This window comes from Homalodisca vitripennis, chromosome X, assembly GCF_021130785.1.
Source record: "Homalodisca vitripennis isolate AUS2020 chromosome X, UT_GWSS_2.1, whole genome shotgun sequence".
Lineage (NCBI taxonomy): Eukaryota > Metazoa > Arthropoda > Insecta > Hemiptera > Cicadellidae > Homalodisca > Homalodisca vitripennis.
Window position 1 is genome coordinate 93,466,681 of NC_060215.1, and position 17,413 is coordinate 93,484,093.

The following is a 17,413-nucleotide window of genomic DNA, read 5'->3' on the forward strand; positions in this document are numbered from 1 at the left end:
TTCATATTGGTAAGAAGTTAATGAGCTTGATGAATTTCATTTTTAAACCCTCACATAAGACATAAGACACTAAGCAGTCATTGTAACGTGTGCTTCAGGGCATATCTACATTGAGAGCAAAATTATGTAATGCAGGTCATATTACATCCATAACCTAATCATGTCCCCTCCCTCCACATCCAACATGACCCATGGTACTCAGTATATCAGACAAGAAATGAGCATCCTATTTATATTTTCATATTCTTGTCTAAAGATATACAATACTAATGTAGTCTTTTTAAGCACATATGTAATTAGTAATTTGACTTTTAAAATACTAATAACTTATGTTAATGGGAAAAAATGAAATTAAACCAAAGAATAAAATATCTTTTATTTTAATAACGTATTTGATTTAACTATATTATACTACTATTTACATACTTAATTGACTCATATTTTTTTCTAGACATTAGAACTATTTAATAATTCTAACCTTCAATAAAGGCTCAAGTTTATCAATTTTGTAAAAGGGAATGGAATGATGTCTATTCAAAGCTGATGAACAAATGTTAGAACAACTTTCAAACAAAAAGTTTTCTACCTGCGGTGAACGCACAAGTCACAGCAGCCTAAGACAGTGTAAACTTTGAGCATATGAAAATGATCCGACTTGATTTTAAACATAACAAACAAATAAATTATCAAAACTAATGAAATTTAACAACAACATCATTTCCAAGATTGAAACACCAGTGTTTCATTCAACTCGGAATTATTCAACAGCCTCAGTCAATAACATAACAATAGACTATTAAAACATAAACAGAATAATTAATATACAATGTACATAGCAACAGGTGACTAAGTGTGCAGTGGCTGGTGTTATGGGAGGCCAATGTCCATGTCGTCTCGATAGGCGAGGTGGGAGGTGTCGGGGGGTGGGGAGGGCGAGGGGGCCAGGTGGTGGGGTGAGGACAACATCGGGTCCCCCGTCACAGGGTGGTCATCGTCCATCAGATCCTCACTGAGACTGAGAGGAGAGCCGTCTGCTACACTGTCTGACAACTGCTGACACAACAAAATACTCAGCACAAAAATAATACAACAGAAATCATTAAATGACATATAGTTTTACCAGTAACAGTAAAAGAACAAAAAATATACAAAACAAGGAATATTTGAAATGCAAATACTGTTTTTATGTTCATTACAAAAGTACTTAGTTAAAATTATATTTCTACACACTTGTCATTATTCTTGAAATATTTATTGTATCAAACAGGCATTTAAAATCACTCTTCATAAAAACCTACAACAATGGAAGTTATACATTGCATTTGTGACATTGTGGTCATTCTCATAGTGTTCAATGATGAACACCGTTTAGCCGGTTTATTGTTTAAAGTAGTTGTAGTTACTAGTGCTACTGTAACTTTACATTTACAAATTTTCAACTGTACCACAGAAAGCTCATTTTGGGGAAATAGTTCGCTTTTGTTTCCTATAGGGGTGTCCTGAGTTTTATTTTTATATATTTGTCAATTGAAGGTTGAGCTCCATGCTTTTAACATAATTAATTTCAATGAGCTGCCATTTTTGTACTGGGTTGAGATAGAAAGCTCTAGTTACCACTGTTGTTCTTTCAACACAACCTTTCTAAAGAGGGGTGACTTAATGGGTCTTTACATTTAAAAATTTTCAGCACTCCCAAAATTTTAACAGTGACCAAAAGTTCACTTCTATTTCCTAGAAAGGTGGCCCGAGATCCATCCCTCCATATTTATCGATCAAAAACTAAACAGAGTGTATCCATACTTTTAACTCGGATAATATATTAGACCCACAACCCACCATTTCCAAGTTTTCAACTTTCAATTTCTTGGCTAAGTGGACACTTGCTACCATTCTTGAAAAAATTCAATCCAACCTAATTTTCAAGCAGAAACTAACCTCAATAAAACCCTCAGACATCATTTAAATATCCTGAAAACTTTACAACACACCAAAAGTATCTATGAACCTCTGAACAACTTACGAATCTTAAGTTACTTGACCCCGACTGGTCAGTAAACATTTGGCCTCAGTGACAAAAAGTCTGTAAAAACTTCATTTATCATCAGTCTACTTCCACCTTTATCAATTCCATCATCTTTTTATAGAAATGATATAAGGAAAACACATGTGACTTCAACAATAATATTAATCTGTATGGAAACATTACCATGTCCAATATTTTTATGCCAGTAAAAGCAAAGTAAGGTAGAGAGAGCCAACACAGCATAAGATAGACAATACTGATAAGCAAGTCTAGCTCTGCCAGCACTGACCATTTGTTTGTTCGAAAGTTTTGTCATTATTTTCGTTTGTCAGCTGGTACATGCGAGGTTAAGTGTGTTGTTTGTTTTTGTTTAGTTGTGAGATTGATCATAATGGGTGTCAAAAATTACATGATTCTGATGTTGCTTTGTTATTAGACAGTGGTAATGAGTGCAATTCTGTTATGAGTGATGGATGATGGAAGTGTGGAAAACATAATTATTACCCCCTGCTAAAAAACGATCTGCCGATTCACAGTTTGTTTGAGGATGAAAAATGTAATGTCAAGATAAAGGTTATTTGGATTTATTTTCCAATTGTAAAATATTTTGTATTTAATTGTAGAGAAATTTTATGTACAGTGAATACAAAAACAGCAAAATTTCCTAAGAAACAAGAAGTTTAAGTAAATGGCCAGCAAAATCATAAAATACATTATTCATAGTATTGTCTATTATTTTATTATTCAGCTTATTATTTGAGATATATGCATAAACACTTTTATTTATGCAAACATATTGTCATATTTTAAGTAAAGTATGTTAAAGTTAGTTAGAAAGTAATAACAAATTTATAAAATATTAATGTATACAACACTAACCAATTGGTTGAAAATTATTAATTTTATTACAAAATGGTGTTTATTTGTAAATTTAATGAAAATTTTACTGTAAAAAAGCAGTAAAAATTACATGCTCTATCTTTTATAGATGTTTAAAAAAAAGGTTTAACCAAAATCTTGCATTTGCTACCAGTAATGCATAGTTCTAAATTAATACTTCTTTAATGGATTCACGGCCGCAGGTAACAAAGATAATAAAATTAATTAATACTTAATTCTCTTTCAAGGGCAATTAGAAAATAGATAAGCTCAATAACTGATTCTCTATAACATTTAAACAGGACCTGTTAAGAAAATACTTACTGTAGGAGTAAGCATCACATGAGGCTTGTAGTTGTTGAGGGTATGAGCAGGACTGGTGTTCCAGGACAGTTCAGTTGCTTCCAACCCGTTAGCCTTTGCCAAGCTTTGCTCCAACAGCTGCAAAAAATTATCATAATCATCAAAACTTGGATATGAACTCACACTTGAGGTGAATGACTAGACTTAACCCGAATGGTACACTAAAGAATGACAGATAAACCTTTGGCTGATCTTCAAAATAACCACATATTATCCCGATCCATAGTCCAACATGAGGGAGTGCTATTCCCTGCCCATTTTGAATGGAAAATGCTGAAACAGAGCTAGCATCTCCTTCTTCCATGGTGACATGACTGATAAAGAAGCCCACTATCCCTCCTCATGGGATCTTGACATAAGGCAGCCCCTACCCCAACCTTACCAATCCTGAATATTTTGTCACACTAGAATCAAGCACAAAGATCTTAGGACTATAGACTTGTGATGAGACTTTGAAGTTAGCAAATTCTCTGGTAGTTAAACAGAATTTGTCTTGGTTAGGTACAGAATTATTGTCTGTATTATTAAATGTCTGACAGAGTACAATTTTGAATGATTGAATGGATTTTGTTTAACAATTGAAGAGGTGGCCATAACAATGTTGTAACTTCCAAACTCATAACTTTTCAGGAGAGAGCAACAAAGACTAAAACCTATTATTTGTTGCAACAATGTTATTTTTGTTTTTATAAAATTCAAACAAATTGCTTTGTACATAAAAAACATGCTTATTGCCATTTAAAACATTAAACAACACTTTTAAGTAACAATGGAATTTTTTACAGGCAACAACGTTGTAACATCATGGAAGTTACAACGTTGTTGCAGTTCAATCAAAAGTTACAACCTTGTTCCACTGTTACATGCAGACTTAGAAACAAAAATAATGAGTTTGAGTTTAGATAATACAAGAGGCATTGAACATTTTTAGTTTATTCCATACAACCTTTACAACAGATCTAGTTTTATTAATACTATACTTCTTATTTAATATCTTATCCTAGTAGAAGAAAAATTAATGTAAAATAATAATATGATAGTCTTAGATCACAGATTACTTCTGGCTCTTCACAACAAAGCTTGGTTATCTTAGTTTCAAATACTTATAGTACTACTAAAATAATTTAACAATGGTCAGTTTTAAAAATCACAAACAAAATTTACTTTAAATGAATATTTTGTTAATATTGTTTAAAAAATTAACCATGTTGTGTAAATATAAGAAAACATTAGTTTTCAGTGATTAGTTTTTTATAAAAGACTCTCTTATCAGGCGGTAAATATTTACACATGTCAAGGAGATCACTTTTCTTTCCTTTTTTAATTGGTTAGGGAGAGTCATAGGCTGGTTTTAACATATGTACATCTTTAAAATGTGGAGATTTATTTACTAATGGACCTACAAAGTTCTTTTTACGTTTTTTCAGACTCTTCTGGCTAGAACTAGCTTCTTCACAGTCATCTAGTTGAGGTTCCGTAAGAGGATAATGTTCCCAAGGCTGCAAAATATTGTGAGATTTTCGAGCCATCCCAGTGGTTGGATCATCAGCAGTTATCTTAAGCCATAGAAATTTGGTTACTTTCAAACCTCCAGTTTTCTTCATAATTTTTTCTGCAGGGGAGAAATCTTTGAAATCTGACAGATCCATGCAAATTATGTCAAAGGGATTACTAGGCCTAGCAGCAAGAAGAACTTTCCACTCCATAGGGCAGTGTACAATAACAGTTTTCTTCTGTCTTTCTATTAAACTAAAATCCCTATCGCAGGGAAGAAAACTATGGCCACTTACAAGAAATTTCTGATTAATTTCTGTAAAATATCTACAGGTTAATAAAAGCTGGAACATGATTAACATTGTCCAGTTATTGTTTTGCCCAACACAACGATCAGACCAAACAATCAGCCTCCTACTTTCATGGCATTCAAGACGACTGAACTTTGTAGTGACATATTTTAGAAAACATGAAGCTATTTCAGTAGACCCTCTTGCTCCAACAAGAGTAGATTCATGCCACAACATCATTGTGGCCTGGCCTGTACCTAAATCGTGGATTGCATAGTTGTATGTAGAATACTGCCTCTGATAGAACATTGAAGAATGTGTTAAAGTTGGACAAAATAACACTTGCTGAAGATCAGTGCATAATACAACAAGATTATCATTGTTTTTGGCAGCTTCTTGATCAAATCTAAGATTTTCATAACCAGCTTCAGCTTTCATATGATGCATTTTACTGTCAAACTCTAAAGATTTCAGTTTTTCTTTATCTGCTGTGTGACTCATTTCCAGAAAAAATGAATCACATGTTTTGCACGTGTCACTGCGGGGCAGCCCAAACTTCAGCTTAAAATCACAGTAAAAAACATCAGTGTATGTTTTTTTGGACAGTTTTACATCAGGATATTTCTCGGTAAACATGTCATACATCTTGTTCAAATTTAAATCTGGCGATAAATACTCTTTAGAGGTTTTCTTTCTACTATAATGGCTTTCTTGGTGAGGAAAGGATGCGATATGTTCCTGAATTTTCATTATAACTTCATCAGAAATGGCGTTAGGCCTATTACTATGTGTGCCTCGTTGGTCAGTCAGATCTTCATTGTTTTTTATTTTCTCGACTAGTACTTGAATTCTTCGTGGAGTAACACGAAAAATATTGCATACATTTTTTTGACAAACTTTTACCTTTTCTCCTCCGATTTCTGAAGGTATATAATACCTTACAGTGCATTGCCTCCGTGATATATCTTTATGTTGAACTCGTTTTCTTGGTTCATCTAGTATTATACAGTTTGATGCCAAATATGAAGTTTGTTCATCATAGGTTTTCTCGCGGAACTGGTGGAATAGTTCCAGTTTTTTTTCTGTGGATAAGTTTTGAGCATAACAGTTCCCACGGCATTTGCAGATAGGACCCTGAAACAAAACAAAACTAACAATAGGCTAATAATGAATGGACAATAATCATTGAAGGCATTGTTAAAATGCAAGGTATTTTACAAGCTACCCTAAGCTAACTTCATCTTGTTTCTAACATCAACTTAAAATTATATTAAATTTAATATATTCAGGAATAAACATGTTTTTGATCAGCCTAAATAGATATAAATATTTAATTGTGCCTACTTCATTAAAACAAGATACATCCAGTATGAAAATTAAGTAGCCAAGGAAAGTACAGCGTTTGTTTACATTACATAACCTAGTATTAATGAAGACATACCGTTTCCATGTCATGGTATAAAGTTATCTTGGAAATTTCAATATTAAGTAGAGAGTGAAGCCAAGGGAGACAGCTAGTATAATAATAAAAGTAAAATATACAATAATTTATTACTGTTATAACGACAAAACAGTTTTGTAATCAAAGCAGTAAATTCGTTTAGCCTAGGAAGTTACAACGTTGTTGACACTTACCTCAGTTGGTGGAAGTAAAGCACTCACTCGTTTTTTTTTTCGGGATGAAATATATGCCTCTCCACTATCTCTTTTCCTCTTCCTCACATTAGATTTCCATTTAGAAATATTAACTCTAGTTTTTTTGCCCTGTTTAGATGTTTTATTGCATTAGATGACAAATGGACTGTATTGGAGTCAGCCATCTTTGCAAGTTACAACGTTGTTCCCCGAGCGTCTTCAAAACTCCTGCAGGGTGACCAACATTCAACAGCTGAAATAACCTTTAAAATATAAAGTAGGGAGGTTTTTTTTGTAGTGGAAGCCTGCATTTAGACACTTACAACGTTGTTCCTCCACTAAATCAATTTGTTGAAAAATGGAAGTTACAACGTTGTTACGGCCACCTCTTCAATTTTAGAATTTTCAAGGTTATCAATTTAACCTAGTCTGTAAATACAAAAAGTTTGACAAAGAAAATAATTTCAGTTTTGATTTTGAAGTATTTTTATCTTTCAAACTTCAAAACTATTTTAGCTAGCAAAAGAAAATTGAAATATTTTTATTGTTTTCTGTTACAAGTTTCATAAACCTTATTTGGTTTGAACAAATTATAAATATTAATCATTACAATTTCTCTAATTTAGTACAATTAAACTTTATTTCGATGAAGAAACATTTTCCTTTACACTTTAGAACTATTTTTATGGGTTATATTGTAGAGGGTTAAGAGGCCCAGCATAACCTGATTAGCACGTCTATTGAAGAAAATACTATTAAGAGGGCACTCTACCACAGGCATGAAATAGCTTACTGTAACGCATGTCCATAGTAGTTCACTTGTAGATCCCAGTAAGATTAACAATATTAGACCTATGGTGAAAATTGAGTTGAAAGTGGTAAGTCAATATATTGAGCTTTAACCATTAAATTCCCAAACTTCTGTGTTCGACTTCAGAATCCGAAAGCTGTATTCTTGAACACACAGTACAGAATTGATTCCAATAAACATGAAGATTAGAGGAATAAAGTATCCCTCTAGTATTATTAATAAATTGAACATTACATGACATTTTGTAAAACATATTAGCAACAACTATCATTTCAGGATTCTTATACTGTTTATAGAACAATATTATATTAAAGAAATATATACGAGTATTTTTTTAAATCAACAACCAACAGCCGGCTATTTAATTTGGGAAGAGATTTTCTGTTTTAAAGATATTTGATTTATAACATTAAACTACAACATTTTAAAATTAGAAACATTTTTACAAAGAGTTTAACCATGAGAATAAATTCAGATTTTCTCTTAGTGTATACATAAATATTTTGTCTACATAATACCTAAAAGAAGCCAAAAATTAAAAAAAATATTACATTTTATAGTAAAAATCTATGGAACCAAGGACACAAAAGATGGCTGGTGGCAAAGCTATCCAGTAGCCAGCACACAAAAATATTTTCAAAGAAGTTCACTTATCACAATTAAAATAATAAATCAATATTCATTGCAATTATGGCAATTATATAGATAAAAATGTTCCCTAGTTTGCAGATAGATAATGCATATGTAATATAATTCTAGGTTAATAGTATTCACTCTTTTGACTGAACTGGGAATAAAACTTGAGTTGTCATTAGCTCCAAGAACTCCGGTTGTCTGTTTACAATCTTTCCCATCATACTTAAACTGAATAAAAAATAGATGATGATATTACTATGTTTTGAATAAAATGCTGTGATGCTCCAAACAAAGCATTTAAAATATTAGTTCTTTTCAAGCAATTCCACTGAAATCCTGATGTCCTTAGAAAGTCAATAAACTACTTGTAATTGCTCTATACCATCCTGACATAACATCCTACTTTTCCAAAACTTTCACTTATCGTACACTGGTGGAATTAAACATCCAATATTGTTGCTTGTTTGACATAATGATTGTGTACTCACTTGGATTCGACGGGTCAGGGCTAGGTTCTGAGATACCAGTTGCTCCCCAAACTTTTTGGATTTTTGCAAATCATGCTGTAGAGTCTTTATGTATGCCACAGACATTTTCAAAATAGTACCTTTGTTTTGTCGAACATCTCGAACTATTTCAAAATGCCTGAAAAAATATTAGGTATTGAAATTATTTTAAAACTATAATATAATTGATGTAACAAACTAGTTGTTTGTAACATTATAAATAGTAGAACTAAACTAATTCATATATTTAGCTGGACAACAAAATTAAAAAATGCAGGATAATAGAAAAACAATGCACAGCCCGTCTAGTATGTAGACCACTCTTTAGTACATAATAAATTGATTTCAACTTTCCCTGTGTATGACTTGTCCAATGTCATAGATGTAAGGTGTCAATCGAAGCAGTCCCCCACTATATACAGAACAGTATTCTACTTGATCTTTTTCAACTAAATTTCAGTGCTTTCAAAATTGTGGGCTGAGTTGTGACAAAAAAACTAAAGATGGGACTGATAACTCTCATTATAATTCAAGAAGGGGAAGTTGGATTTATGTAGAGCTTTATGATTTCTGGTTAGGGTGGTTTATGATGCTAATTTTGATGTGGTACAAATGGAGAGAGAACGCTGTGTATTATCAGGTGGTCTATCATAAACTACTCTAAACTATTTTATGAGTTTACTGCCAAACTATTTTACTTCAGTCAAATTAAAATTTTATTTGTAAGAAAGTATTTCAACAATATATTTGAAATAATTATGAACAATATTTTTTAGCAATTACTCATAAAGCTAAAAAATGTGTGTCTCAAAACTTAAAATTTTCCAAGGACGTAATTCAAATTAGTGTATACATTTTATGTATAATACTCTATAGCATACATCGAGTCTATCCTAGAAAAAATCCTTAAACGTTAATTAAGATAAAGAACTTTTCTATGTCATAAGGGTAAAAGGCACACCAAGGTCCAAAACCAGTAATGTCTTAGCTATACCTTAAACATTGGTTCTGTGCTTTTACTAAGCGCATATAAAGGTAATTTATTAATAAGTTTGGCTCTGGTTTAATCCAATTCAAAGAGTCGAATTTTTTACCAAACTCTTTTTTAATGATTCCAGCTGAATTCCAAACAACTTTGTTAATTATTGACAGTATCAACTGCAGATTTATAGTACTTTCTTTATAAAAAGCATATATGTTATTTTTATCTGCATTCCTTTGATTTATGGTATAGTATTGGTACCAACACAACAAAAACTAGAGTAACTTTTGTGAAATTTAGAAAATACAATTTTAAAATCTCTCTTTTTTTTGTAATAGGAAGGGTTATTCATCTGAACAAGTCTAATTAAATGACAAAAAGGTCATTTATAAAGTGCAATAACTTGTAACAGTTCCTTGTTTAAGAAATTCTTAAAATTGATAAATACATATAATGATGAAGTACTTACTTTGAACTACAAGCTCCAAGAGAAATAGCTTCAAAGTATCTAAATACAACAGAAAAAATTAAATTCATCTTTGGCGACAGAAACCAACAGTAGTAATACTAGAAAAACTTTAATTGTCTTACATATACCTGAAACCATTATTTTATCTAAACTACATTGTAGCAATGGAGCTTTTTAATATATAATAGTTTATAATTATATACAAGTTTATTCATGCTGCAATGGCACAATTATTTTAAAGTGGGTGGAAACTTCAAGAAACAAAAAATCAAAATGTTTCAATTATCAAATATAGCCTTTTTATTAATTATTTTATGTAAACTAAATAAATGATAAACAATTGTTTTAATTTATGTACATGTAGTTCTTTAACATTTAAGACTATTTAAAAAGTTGTTTGGAATTCAACATAAAAATAAAAGAATTTAAAAACATTTTAAATGTATAAGGACACTTTTCTGAGTTTTGGCAGAGCCAAAACATTACGTATTCCATAATTATTATTTTTTTACTTCTTCATAATAACTGAGTTAAAACGTCTAACATTTTACATACAATTTACTATTAAAAATACATTTTTTTCAAATGTTTCTCATTGTCTATAAATCATTGCATCATTGTTAAGCAGGTATGCTAAACATAAAATAGAATATTTAATTCTTACAACAAATTCAGATATTCAGGAAGGAAAAAAAATTGGTGGAATGTTTTTCTATGCATAGAACTCATGCACAATCTTTGGATGTACCCTTCTGTGAAACTGTTAGTAAACATACTGAGTTTTAAAAGAGCTTCAAAAGACTTAACTTTGGTCCAAACTGGTATATGAATGAACAAAACTGTACATAAATATATAATAGCTCTCTTAGTTAGTGCTCCTCACATACTTTAAGTGTAGGAAAGATTCAAACATTTTTTTGGATATAAAGTCCAACCAAGGTTAGTAAAGGTCAGATATAATTCAACGTTAAGACAGTGAATTATGAACACATAATTAAATAAAAGTTTGTGGGAAAGAAAGGAAACTGTGTTGTATTGTTAAAAACAATAGCAGTAGTCTGTAATTTGTATGGGATATTGTTGGCCTGATGTTTTAATTGAACATAAAAGCTTTGACTGTTTAAAAATTAGTAACGCTTACCATATGTCATTGTTTAATTTTTAATTTGCAAATTATATGTTTAAATTTGTATAATGTAAATAAATTAGCTAGATTAATGTTGAGATTGTTAACATATTTCAAAATAAAATCTAAATTTGGTTTCATGATTTAAATCTGTGTCAGTTTCACTTCCAAACACCTCCATTAATCTTTCTGCTTGTATTTTTTATATAATTGTTTTGTAAACTTAGCTACGATATCAATCAAACCAAACCTTTTGTGTTCTGTGGTAATTAAGTGTGATTTATTAAACTATTCTTTGTAAATTCAACACAACTAGTATTCTTAAAAATTGTAGTTTACTTACGGGTCATTATTTTTTGGTAGTAATGTTCCTAATTCTTTTATCCTGTCATTTATATTAAACCTTCTTCTTCTTTCAACTGAAAAAGACACAACCATTATGAATGATCATTGTTTTATATTAATAAGCAAGTATTAGTTAGTTCCTACCTGAATTCATCCACAAAAATAATAAACAAGACAGAATTTTGCTCATAAATACAATATTCCAATGATACATTTATAATAAAAACATAATGCAGTATAGTTTAAGAAAAATGTATAGTTCCATTTTAATTTGGTTTAAACATTATTTATTAACACAGAAATAAAAGAAAATAATATACTTTTAAATGTCTTGGTGTGGAAAATCATCACAGAAATAAAGTTTTCTTTACAAATATGTCCCTTATTTATGTCTTGTTCAAGTATTGTTTCTGGTGTTTTGTTAAAGTCTATTTTATCCCAGTTTTACCTAAGAAGACCTGGTTGATTCTGGTTATATTTTTGTTTCTTAAATGTAAATCTTATTAATTTATACTCAGTATTAACACTATTTTACTTGGAATACAGACCACAGTGTCCTAAGTCTACAGAGGTAATATGCCTTTTGGTCAACCATAAAAGTGACAAAAATACAAAACTTATTTCACAACCACAAGAGCTAGAATTTACAGGTTAAACGAACCATGGCAAGTAATGATAAAACCAGAATTCTCAATCTTGCATACACCATAGACAAGGAACACAACAATTTTTGGTTATGCAATAATTAAAAAAAAGAAAAAAATGACAAAAAGATGTAAATATCAGTATTAAAAAACAGCATCAATGCATATTTACAAAAACACATATTTTAATTTTCATCCACGTATCCATGAAATCAATGCTAGGGGTATTTTGTTTTAGAGATTAATTAAATTTTAATTTCAGAGAACATCACTGATGTTGAAACCGTTTCTTGCCATACATAAACAATGTGAATCTTTTCAATTGTACTGAACAGCAAATAATACGTTTTAGTTATTTATTGTGATTCAATAAGATGATAGGACTTCAGTAAAACAATACCAACGTATCCAATTCAGTACAAAAAATGTAAACAGGTTAGAAAGCTTTCATTAACCTTAGATTTGTCAGTGAATAGTAAAAATATATCTAAATTATTTCTTTTTGTAAAATTTTAGAGTTTTTAATATTAAATGCCAATTTTAATCCATGTTAGCTTATGACATCAATAAAATTATCAAATGCTATCTTGAACATATTATTCTGAAACTTTATTTAATTTTTAATGAAACCTTTAAAACAAATTTAACAGTTGCTCATGTAAAGAGAAGCTTAATAGTCATACTATATAAAAGATTATCAATGTATGGGGATAATTGCTTTAGATGACAACTGCTTCATTTTTTTTAACCTATGCAAATCTATGAAAAACATCCTGTTTATACTTTTGTTTATAGTTTAATCTATTTTATTTTAAATAAACAAAATTGAGATAAAACTGAATTAATAATAAGAATAATTAATAATACAGAATTAATAATTATCATTCATAGATAAAACCATTTTTTCAAATAAAATTAAGTTAGTGGCTCCAAGACCACAACTGACATTGTCACAAATTGTTAAACGACACAAAATGTCAAAAACTACTAATAAATATTTTATGATGGAGGGAACAATAAAAACCTACCCAAGCTTCAGGTTTAACATTGTCTAAAATACGATTCCATTATTTGGATGGAGGAGATCTATTGTTTTCTGGACTTACGTTAAAATAAAAATGCAATAATTTAAACATACTCATATTATGGTTGTCTTTCTTTTGGCGGTCTTTGACTGCCTGCAGGTCAGCCTCTGTGTAAAGGTGTTCAGGTTTGATCTGAGAAAGGTCTGCAGGACATGAGAGACTGGTCTTGCCAAGTCCGCTGGTAGATCCTGAGCTGCCGAGAGCTATCAGGTGCTCTAGGAACATACTAGAATTGCTCTGTAAAACCAAAACACAGTTAGAAGAAATTTTAGTTATAAATGCAATCTTTATAGATAGAGTAATCCATAAAATGCAAAGCCAATGTCTTGAGTGTTAGTAGCGTGTAATATCTTCTTGTTCTTTTTCGTTAATAACTAAAATAAGGAAACAAATTGGTTGTGTGAAGAAACTTTATATAGCCTAGTGTATGAAGGTCAAGTAAAATTTATAAAAATAGGTATTACTGTAATAATTGAATTGGACACAATTACATAATATAGTAAAAAACGGCATAAATTTCAGTATTTAAAAAATTTAATTATTTGTGGAAAACCTAAACAATCAAAAGCGGTAAAACAATCTTAAGAGCTAGTTGTACTGAAATGATCTATTTTCCCCCATAATAACACCTTAAACTGATTCTCCAGTATTTTGTAATCAATTTTTTAAGACATCTTGTTATACCTGTAAGATTAAAAATAATATGTTAGGTTTTTTTTTGTAAAATGTGTATAGGTTTGTTACAATGAAAAGTTCAATTTTAAAACATGAACATTTTTGTAAAAACCAGAAATAAGGCCAAAATAACTGCAAGATTCCTGTGTATGTTGTGTTATTAAAACGAGACATTTCTTAAAGGAATATAATCCTCAGAAATGTATGGTATCTTATGGTTTAGGGTTTATAATTGTTTTTATGAGATGAAAATCAATATTCCCGCCTTGTACACACATGCTGGAAGAAAACAGCTGATTTATTATGGATAAGGACACTTGCAGTGCAAGATAGATAACCTGTCATTTCCATTCAGTCCAATTATATTTCAGCATTCAATTTTTATTTACTGTACCAATATTTAAAATTATTTACTAACTTAATCGAGCTACATGCCTTAAGGTAGTATAATCAATGTTTGGTTGGAAAATATTTTGCTATCATAAATTTATAGCCATTTATGAAAACGTCCTAACTAACTGAGGACAGAAAACATAGAAAAACATTTATGATCAATCCACAAGGAGTTGCAGGCATTTAAAGTAGGACATTTATGCAATTTTGTTATCAGGCCCAAATAAAAATGACTGAAGATGAAAATATGAAATTTGTACGGTGCTTTTAACAATTTTTCTTAAGGAATATAACTTTTTATAAATACAATACAAACTGTAAAACATTTATATTCTTTTCTCCAACAGTTTGCATTTGGGCTTGTTAATAAGAGGCCAGTAAATTTTGCTTTAAACGCCTTTCACTTCTTGTAAAATTATAAAAAGAAATTTATGTTTTTATAAGTCGTATCTTAAAAGACTATGCCAGAAATATTCTTTACAATAAACAAATGTTGAAACTAAAAGACGATAGCAACACCATATACACTGATTCATATAAATCATCGAAATACGAATTAAACAATAAAGAGGCTTTAATAGGAAAGAGGAAATAAAGAAAAATGTACACTCACGTCAACGTCAGCAGGTAGAGTAAGAGACTGGGCAGTCTTCACATTGTCAGAGCTGAGGCTGCCAAAGTTGATCTCATCCAACAGATCTTCCGCCTGGAAACAAAATAACAAGTAAATAAAAGGGGGCCTTTTATAGAAATTTTGTCAGGGCTATGAAACCCTCCATAACACCCAACCAGCTTCCACGTCACTCCTGAACTATCGACTTGGTTTGGTAGGGGGGGCCAATATATAGAAATAAAATGAACAATTGCACTTGACATTTAACATTGTTTTAAACTATACTTGACCTAAACAGTGGAGGTAGTTAAAAGGATAAAACCACCCTAGGTAGCAAATCGTTGTTTAATTCTTTAGCCACCTTCGCTCCTTGGCCGCACGCAGTGTGTATTTTTTCTAACGCGAACCACTGTATCCAATAGATAAAATACAATAGGACTTGTATATATGACTTCTCTCAACTGACAGTATCAGCTGAAGATAGGAAGACTTTATGGTTGACGTTACGATTTACGGAGACGTTACATTTAAGTCTCTTTTCCACCTCGATTGTTCACTGTGGAGACAACATTTAGATCTCTGTAGTTACAACTGTTTCAGTAATCAGGGAAATACCCCATCACATTCCCGACCAAACCCACTTGGAGTTAACAGGCACTCACGGCTCCTATTTAGAGGTGAGGCTAGGCTATTATCAAAAACCCTACCATATTCACCTTTTCTTACGCTCCCCCCTTGATGTGGGAAAGGTCAAGGAGGATGTCAACTCACTCTAAAAAAATCTGGACATCAATATTCCACCTCCCCATGCGGTATGCAAGGTAATAACCATCACTACTAAGATTACAACCTAATACAAGAATCCCAGGTGCAGGGAAGAGAAACGGCTGGCAAATTAAGTTTCCCTAAATGATGAACCTCGGGGTTGTTGGGACTATTGACGGGTCCTCCTCGATAGAGATACAAGAATCTCGACGGGTGCGGGATAATTTCCACTTCACGAAGGTCACTCTTGGACATACAACCCTCCGGATAACTCTTACCCAGGACATCTTTACCGATTATTCTGTTTAACACATCCGCTCTCACAGCTCACGCCAAGTGACTGTCGTGACCTCTCTATCTCGCTTGGTTGTCAAAGTATAAAAAAGATCCTAAGTAGGACTGTAGTCTATGGTAGCGAACTGATTAAATAACCAGCCTCTTTTCACCACGAATAATTTGGCATTCCTATTATAGTGAGACTTGTGCCCATAGCATGGCAGGGGTATAAGAGCCAGTGTGGAATAAGAGGTAGTTATTTTTATGCGTCTACTACAGGAAAAAGTTTCCGACAATATATATATCTATAACAAAACATTTAATTTTTTCAGCTAAGCTAGTCTTTTCCTCCGAATAAAAGGATCATTTTTTACACAGCATTAAGGCTTTTTAGATGTAATTGTTAAAAACTATAGTACGAAAACGTCAATTTATTAATACTGTATTCATATTATAGGTTCAGTAGGAAGAAATAATACCCAATAAATGAAAAGAACACACTTCACTATCAGTTCTCTTTCAACCATGGATATAAAGAAAAAAATTATCACATTAGCAGCAATAGACAAGCACACAGATTGGATGTGTAAACCAATGGGGTGTTGAAGGAGAAGAGGATAACTAACTACTAATGGTTTGAAAATATCAGAAATTTTAAAATTTCTGAAGAGATTTAAAATATACATTAATTTGTTTAAGGAATTAAGCCCTTTAATTGGAAGCATTTGCATATATCTATAATTATATATGTAATAATGTTTCGTACCGTATTTGGAATCAATAGAAAAACCATCAAGTATTAATCGTTATCACATCAGTAGAAGTGAACGGTCCAACAGTTCTACATGAACGTCTCATAACAATAGCAAAGTTTGACCGCACCTAAGACCAATTCAAAGTAAATGGTTCGACTGTTCGAGTTTTTATTAGGAAAAAGCTTAATGGCTGAAGCAGTTTAATTCTCATCATGGAAGTATAACATTGTAACTGAAAAGTGTCAAACAACAAACTCTCATTTGTTAGTAAAGTGCGGAAACCTGCGGACACAGGTTTTACGCATTTTTACGTTAGAACGGCGGAGATTCCCGATCCCACACAATTAGTGAGTGGGCAGTGAGCACAAAAGGTGGCTAAACGTTGAAAGCGATCCTAACAAGGTGGTTGAGAACCGAGCACAACAGCAGCAAACAAGGAGTAGACCCAGCTCATTAGAAATACCTTGTGTAAGTGACACTAATTGAGGCACAGCACCGAGAGATTTGTCAGTTACGAAATGCGAGTGTGCTCATGCATTCTAACCTTGCTGTGATAAACCCTCTACATTATGCCTCAGGGCTCGCTCCGTAACATACTGATACACGTAACTTTAGAGGGTGGACGGTAACCACCGGTGTTCTGTGATA

At 31.7% G+C, this 17,413-nt stretch overlaps 1 protein-coding gene across 4 annotated transcripts in view; it reads right to left on the reverse strand.

The window, feature by feature from the left end:
* Positions 1-361: 361 nt before the first annotated feature.
* The window catches only part of LOC124369526 (transcription factor EC), a 153,412-nt gene continuing 136,360 nt past the window's right edge, over positions 362-17,413 (reverse strand). For 2 of the 4 annotated variants that reach the window (XM_046827548.1, XM_046827546.1), the window contains exons 4-10: positions 14,970-15,062; positions 13,342-13,525; positions 11,558-11,633; positions 10,089-10,127; positions 8,620-8,776; positions 3,227-3,343; positions 362-1,053 (exon numbers count right to left, since the gene is read on the reverse strand). In XM_046827548.1, the coding sequence (XP_046683504.1) occupies positions 868-1,053; positions 3,227-3,343; positions 8,620-8,776; positions 10,089-10,127; positions 11,558-11,633; positions 13,342-13,525; positions 14,970-15,062 (852 nt within the window). In that variant the 3' untranslated portion in view covers positions 362-867. The remainder of the gene's footprint in view (positions 1,054-3,226; positions 3,344-8,619; positions 8,777-10,088; positions 10,128-11,557; positions 11,634-13,341; positions 13,526-14,969; positions 15,063-17,413) is intronic. The other 2 variants (XM_046827547.1, XM_046827549.1) reach the window with 2 other exon arrangements.